The sequence below is a fragment of the Benincasa hispida genome, chromosome 7 (assembly GCF_009727055.1).
Source record: "Benincasa hispida cultivar B227 chromosome 7, ASM972705v1, whole genome shotgun sequence".
In the NCBI taxonomy this organism is placed as follows: Eukaryota; Viridiplantae; Streptophyta; class Magnoliopsida; order Cucurbitales; family Cucurbitaceae; genus Benincasa; species Benincasa hispida.
Genome location: NC_052355.1, coordinates 27,380,432 through 27,387,439, shown reverse-complemented (window position 1 = coordinate 27,387,439; position 7,008 = coordinate 27,380,432). Strand labels below are relative to the sequence as shown.

Here is a 7,008-nt window from a genome sequence, read left to right as displayed (position 1 = left end):
TATATAGTGTCTTCCTGACCATTATTCATCTCTTAACAGAAATTTCCTCATCTTGGTCCCATTAAATTTTCTTTCTATCTATCATCCCAATCGTGATTCCAAAGAACTTTGAAATGTTTCTTTATCTGAAATCTTTGTGATCATCTCATCAAGAGAAGAGGAGAGAGAGAGGAGAGAGGAGGAAGGGGAAAAAAAGACCTATGATTTTATAGCAAAATGTTGTTGATCAGGTCTCGTGGGAGATAAGGGAGGAGAAATAGGAGAATTCTTCAAATGATTAGGAGATCTTTCAGATATATTTGAGAGTTCAAAACTTCTGTGCATATTCAATATAGATTTTAGTAATCACAATAGTACCTCCATTTGTGCAAATTGCAGATGTCTTTATGTAACTCCCTCCGATTTGAGTATTTCCTTGCCTCTGCTTTTCATTTTACCGGAATGTTCCTAAATAAAGAGAAATCACAGCTGAGAGTTTTCATAAATTAAGAAATCCAATGAGATCTAGGACACCAGAGATAGGACTTCCGCACACCGCACCAACCAATGAGTTTCTTTATCTGGCCCTCGTAACATGATCTTGTCTACATGCTAATTGGTATCATTATTTAGAAGAAACATCCAAAGGAATTCATTCCATCACCTTGATAATTGGTATTCATTCCCTGATGTACCAAGCTTCTGATCATCCGGACCTGTGGGAGAAAAGAAAAACCAAGTGATTAGAAATACATGAGTGAATAAAATTTCCCAACTTATGAAATTGCATCCTATGTAGATTTACAAACAAATTTCCCAAGGAACAGGTACTACCGTTTCTTCTTAAATTTCAAGTTTTCAATTTACTTTGATAAATACAAAGTCAGTCCTGCCTATAACTCACTGCTATGGCATAATAGTAATAGACATTATCCACTTAATAAGGACATCATTGCTAGATTAGGGTACATTAAATATCTAAGCTTATTTACTCGGTATTTAAGTAGAATCTTATATATTATGTTGTGGTCGTGTTCATACTATCAAGAGTGATTGAGCCTGTAACTATATTCCCATTTGTATGTTGTTGTACAACCTGAATTTTGAGTAATATTGCAGGGTTTGTTTGTGTAAGAGGATTTGATCAGAAAACCCGAGCACCCCGACCTCTGATTGCTAGACTGCACTTCCCAGCAAGCAAGCTAGCCAAGATGAAAAATGGAAATACAGAATAGCCAACTTTTTATGCAAAAGGCAGAAGGTAAGGGCAAGAGCAACAGAAAGGATAACTGACTGCTAAAGAAGATTTTCAACTAACCTATTGTTCTAGATTTTTAATTATTCTTGGTCTACCGTGAAATGCAATCACTTCATGTTAGCCAAGCGGCAGAGGAAAAAATCACCAAATTGAAATTTTAGAATCCATAAGTGAGATGTAGTCTCTACCCTATTGATATTCTTATGATTATTCTCAATTCATGCTCGAAACAGAGCACATTCTTCAATCTTCCCTGCGTCTACATGTTCTTCCAGTAAGTTCTAACTTTTTTTGTGCTTACTCACTCTGTATATGAAAGGTCAAAAGTTGAAAGTTCCATCTATCACGTGAAAAAATCAATGCAAAATCAAAATCAATTGCTTGAAAAGATTGTAGCAAAGGCTATGATCAAAATGTAAACGGTAAAGTAATAACGACGGAATAAACTTGCCAGTCATTCATCTGTACCTCACAAATGAGACAGGATCTAGTTTACCACCGAGAGCTGCAAGTTGGAGAAAAGGTCAACTATGCGCAACAGGGTCATAATCAGAGACTTTCTAAAGTTTGAAAATGAAAAGAAAATACAAGGACAATAAATTGGCAGACAAACTCACACAATGAGCAAAGAACAAACAAAGTACAAACTATGTCCGGATAAAATGCTAGTACATAAATGTGTAGCACTAGCACTGACTAACAACCATCTATCTACTAATATCATGTTCAGTTATTTATCGTATTGCAACATGCCTGAGCAAAAAATGAAGACATACTTGACATTAAATCCAGGAAGCTATTTTACAAAATATGAAACCTCGAATAGTTGAGAATCAGAAATCCATGATAAAAATGTGGAAAGATAGCCAAACTGAGGATCCAATTAAAGTCCGTTCTAAAAACATTTAAGCACTAAAGTTATGCAAGAAGTAAACTTCAAATCAAACAATAAAGAAGACAACACGGAGGAGAAAAGTAATCCGACGGGAAAGGACAGAACAAGAGGAGTTGAGGAACTATAACACAATTGCACCAGATAGGTAGAAAGAGCTTAGAAGAGCCCTGCCATAAATTACTCCCGTTGTAATAGTTTCATATGAAAAATTGAGAAGTAAAAGCAACGGTAAAAGTAGGTATGCAATGGTCAATAACGAAAGAGAACTTTAACAAGATTGGGGCCTCTCATCCCTGTGATCTCCTTTTATTATGATGAATATACTTTGTTTTATGTTTATCAAAATGATAAATGAGTAAATAGAGAAGAACACGAAGAAGAAAAAAGAAAAAGAAAGCATCGACAGTAACAATGAACAACCAATGCTTGAAGGATACTGATTCCCAAAACTTCCCTTTTCACTCTAAGTATACATTATTGGATCCATGTCATCGATAAAAATATAAGCACATACAACACAACAGCAAATGATATGGGCACATTTAGACCAAGAAAAAACCAGCTAAACACCACAAAAATATAAGTCTTACCCATCTATAGCTAAAAAATAAATAGAGAGGAAGGAGAAGAAACAGAATTAATCTTTTTACCTGACTTCTGAGTTCAGATACATTCAGTATCCTTCAAGCTTACATCCCAGATGGCAATCTTGTATTGGATCATGACACGGTAAACTAGAAGTAGAAAAGGCATTATCAAATTAAAAACTCATACATTATCCAAATGCATGAACAAAACAAAAGAATTTAAAGTCCAGATGGCAATACGCACCAGAGCCAAATTTATGTACTAAACTATTTCTATAGCTTACCAAAATATACTGAGCTATATTTATAAGCTACAATTTGGCTGTGGTAAATTTAAGTTCAAATGTTAAACATAAATATGTGGAACTAAATAATACTCTGATGTGTCACCAGAAGGTTGATTATTACAAACAATCAAATAAAGACAAAGGTGGTATTTAAAAAAAAATAATAATAATTAGCATGTTGATGAACCGAGGTACAAAATTTTCCAGACTAGTAATTAACACATTAAGTAACAACATCCTTTACCAGAACAAATAACAGAAATTGATCCAATATATCAATATGTTGAATTAAGATATGAACGATCTTGAGTTGTTCAAGTGTGTTTCCCATTGGCCATTGACATGACTGTTTGTATTCCTTTCCAAATATGATGGTACCATGCTCATGAAATTGCTGTTTTACACACCCACATTTCTGAAGGAAGAATACTTTAGTTCTAAAAGGAAAAATGGTTCGGTTTTCAGAGAGAAAGGAAAACAAGTTCAGAAAAATTGCTGTATTATCCAAATACATTGTGACCAATAAACACGTTTTACTTTTAAGAAACAAAAAAAAAAAAAAAAACAAACAAACAAACAAAAAAAAATTAAGCTCCCCCACTCCCCCCCAAGACAGGATATTCTATAGCTCATGGTTCTTTTCTTTGAAGTTCTGTTCTGCATAGCGTAATACAATAAGATGATGAGCCTAATAGCTTCAAACGACCTCTTATAACATAGCTTCTTATATTAGAGACCATGGTGTCAATTTCTTTGCATCAACGACAATAATTCAGTTCTCTAATATCAAAAGATATTTTGGGAGTTCAAGTAATGTTCTGAAAGCAATCTAAATACAATGGAAACTTTCAACCTTTACTGCATTTATTATGAAACTAGAAGAGTCACAGAGGATTTGAAGAGTAAAGTCAGGGTTCGGTCTGTCAGGCTGGAGGAGGGGTTTATATAAATTTTCGGTCACACAAGGTAGTATCAAACCAAAAAATATATGGCTATAGCACAAACTATCCAAATATACAGATTGACTACATGCAAGTAAGAGATCATCTCCGGAAGCATTTTCATCAACAACATGCTAAATTATCTCAGCTCACGCTCTTTTATATTGGTAATTGGTAAACCTAAAACAGTAAATCTTTCTCACGAGTGATGCATTAAAAATAACTTCTAAAGATATCCAGTAAATCTAGAACACTAACAACAAGGAAAACTGAGCTTAACACTTGTTACTCACCCCATACGTATTCTTAATGTTCAGTCAAATCTATTGCAGTGTAAAAAATGTCATCGAAGTAGATCCACTGTTAAGACAAGGTAGGCACACTAGCTCCCAGGAGCCGGACCATAGATGAAGCACATAATGCACATTAATTAAACGAGGGAGAAAAAATCTCCAAAAAGATATCCAGCAATCCGTACATTTTTTATGTTCAATGTTTCCTACACACAAACAAGAGAAAAATAAATGATAATACCAACCATTAATTTACTAAATAAATTTCATTGATAAATGAAATGTACAAAAGAAGTCAAGGCCTAGAAAATCAAATTAAAAAAAGGCTCACAACTTGTGTCCATGATCGTTGAAGAAGGAAATGATGATATTATATTTAGTTGACAACTTAAAAGGAGATAAGAGAGTTAAAGATGAAGAAAATTCTCAGAAATGGTGAGTTTTCTACGTGAATTGAAGAGGAAAAGGAATTTGGTGTCAAAACATGCATATGGATCTCATTAAGATACATGTTCAAGTGAGATTGCCGTTATTGACACAATATGAGATGTCAAAGATCAGCCTTACTGGGTTGAACCAAATGTGCGCCTTACTTGCATGCATGTGCAGCTGTATAGTTTACAAGTGTGCACTTAAGAGAAGCTAGACTGTGGCTATATGCATATCTTCCGCATAAATGTTAAGATGTATGTACATGCTCAATAATGAGTGTCAACCAACTACAAATCTGTAATTACAGTTCCTCAATGACTTAATCTAACAATAGGCAGCCAATTATGCTAAATGATTCTAATTTCACAGATCAAACAATTACACCAAAAAAATGAATTAAGATTTAATAAAATGACAGTCACGCATGCTGTATAAATTCTCCAAACAAATTTTAAGTTTCCAAGAAGGTTCTCACGTGCTAACTCCAAAGTCAGACAATCAAAACCAACAGGAATTCATATGTTAAAGACGAAAATCAGCCAAATATTTGTAGATCTTTTACTAATTTATGTTAAATCCTAACCAACAGTTACTTTGTAACCAACAGTTACTTTTACAACTAACCTAGTTCACACATAAAATGTGAATTTGAGTACTATGACGGTTGATGGATACGATCGAGGACTAAAAAGATAAATAGGGGAAATTGTTCCACGGATACCCCAAGTTTTCAGCTCAGAACTGAGGTACGAAAATTGATCCAAGATTTACACGATAACAATGAATCTTCGCTTCATCTTGACTACTTTGTACTTAAACATCATACAAGCATTTTATTGAAAAATTATTCTATTCTTTTTCTCTACGATGCACTCTAATCAAGATTCATAAATTCGTACATTCTTCCATCGACATTTAACAGTATTCGTCAAATTTTCGCACAACATCAAACATCATCCGTAGCCATAAAGCAAATGGTGCAATCATACAACAATTTCTAAGAAACTAACGCGAGGTCTCGATCGTCCATAACGATCAGATTAATTAAATCACACCACCGGAAGAGATTAGAACTAAATAATCCAAAAATATCAATCGTAAAGAAAACGAAGTAAAACTACGCCAGAAAAAAAATACAGAACACGACGTTTCCTCATTACAGATCGTACGGACACTTACAACTTCCACAAACACAAGTTCTCCGCATACAAACGAGAAGATTCCGGGAAAACGAAGGAACAGAGATTTAAATAACAAACGAAGAAGCATGGATCACGAAACCTAGGGTTTTTCAATCGCATCACGAGTTCCGATTCGAAAGAAGAAGAAAAAAAAAAGAAATCTAAAAAGTTAGAGCGCACCTGTGAATGATCCGGCTTAAATCATAAGAATCCGAAGTAAACATCGACGAAGCTCCGAGAGTTCGGCGATGAGATAACCAGAGAGACGGAGAGAAACCGCGCTGGCGAGAACTGATAAGTTTCTAAATATGGAGAGCTCTTTTCGAGGGACGTGTTTCGCGCCTCTTTGTCTTTGCAAGTTCCCTCCGAACTATATTTAAGCGCGCGGATGCATGCCTTTTCGGCGAAACTTGGTGGGAAACAAAATCGCTTTTCTTCCTTGAAATCGGGGATGTGGGAACAGAAAAAAATTAAAAATTAAATTAAATTTAGCACTATGGTCGAACCACTCATAGACCAATTAACATGTGGAACAATAAAACAATTCGGAATTTTTCTGGTACTTACACCTATACTATATTCTCATTTTTTCATGCTATAAATTTGTTTTTTTAAATATTTCTGTATTGATGTGGTGCATATAGTGAATATTCCCAAAACAACCCTAAGCCAGATCTAATCATTCAAATTAATTTGATTTTGATGATTTTTCTTTTCAAGGATGGTTGAGGATTAACTATATCTTTGGGATAAATTATTTGGTGTCCACTGCTTTTTTTTTTCTTTAACAAAACAACATGAGAATATAGGGTAAATTAGGTATTCGAACAAATTTTAAAGGTAAAAATTGAAAGCTAAATATTCTCCTATTTTCGTACTTTTATATATATAGTAAGATTCGATAGTCAATAATTATTAAGTAATTCAAATATTACACGCGATCGAGTCATACTTCTAAATTTATCGTCTATTTGAATAAATCTTTGAATAATTCTTTCTCTATTTTTAGAAATGTTTGAATATTTAATATCATTTATTACCTTTTTGTTTAAATTTGCGATAGGTCAAACCTAGTTATTTTTCTTGTGTTCACTCCCCCAATGTAGAGAATTTTTACACCACTTGCTTTTTGATAAAATAAACTATAAATATATA

General features: G+C 33.9%; 1 protein-coding gene and 1 long non-coding RNA gene across 16 annotated transcripts in view; one reads left to right on the top strand and one right to left on the bottom strand.

The window, feature by feature from the left end:
• LOC120082109 (transcriptional activator DEMETER-like) overlaps positions 1 to 1,484 on the top strand; it is a 16,820-nt gene extending 15,336 nt beyond the window's left edge. For all 3 annotated transcript variants that reach the window (XM_039037339.1, XM_039037340.1, XM_039037338.1), the window contains exon 21: positions 1,099 to 1,484. In XM_039037339.1, the coding sequence (XP_038893267.1) occupies positions 1,099 to 1,214 (116 nt within the window). In that variant the 3' untranslated portion in view covers positions 1,215 to 1,484. The remainder of the gene's footprint in view (positions 1 to 1,098) is intronic.
• LOC120082110 overlaps positions 1 to 6,392 on the bottom strand; it is a 9,856-nt gene extending 3,464 nt beyond the window's left edge. For 3 of the 13 annotated variants that reach the window (XR_005483043.1, XR_005483046.1, XR_005483056.1), the window contains exons 1-6: positions 6,034 to 6,370; positions 4,241 to 4,446; positions 2,783 to 2,866; positions 1,706 to 1,742; positions 1,076 to 1,577; positions 358 to 695 (exon numbers count right to left, since the gene is read on the bottom strand). This is a non-coding gene — a long non-coding RNA (uncharacterized LOC120082110). Of the gene's footprint in view, positions 1 to 357; positions 696 to 1,075; positions 1,578 to 1,705; positions 1,766 to 2,782; positions 2,867 to 4,240; positions 4,447 to 6,033 lie in introns of all 13 variants that reach the window. The other 10 variants (XR_005483054.1, XR_005483057.1, XR_005483049.1 and 7 more) reach the window with 9 other exon arrangements.
• Between the last annotated feature and the right edge of the window lie 616 nt (positions 6,393 to 7,008).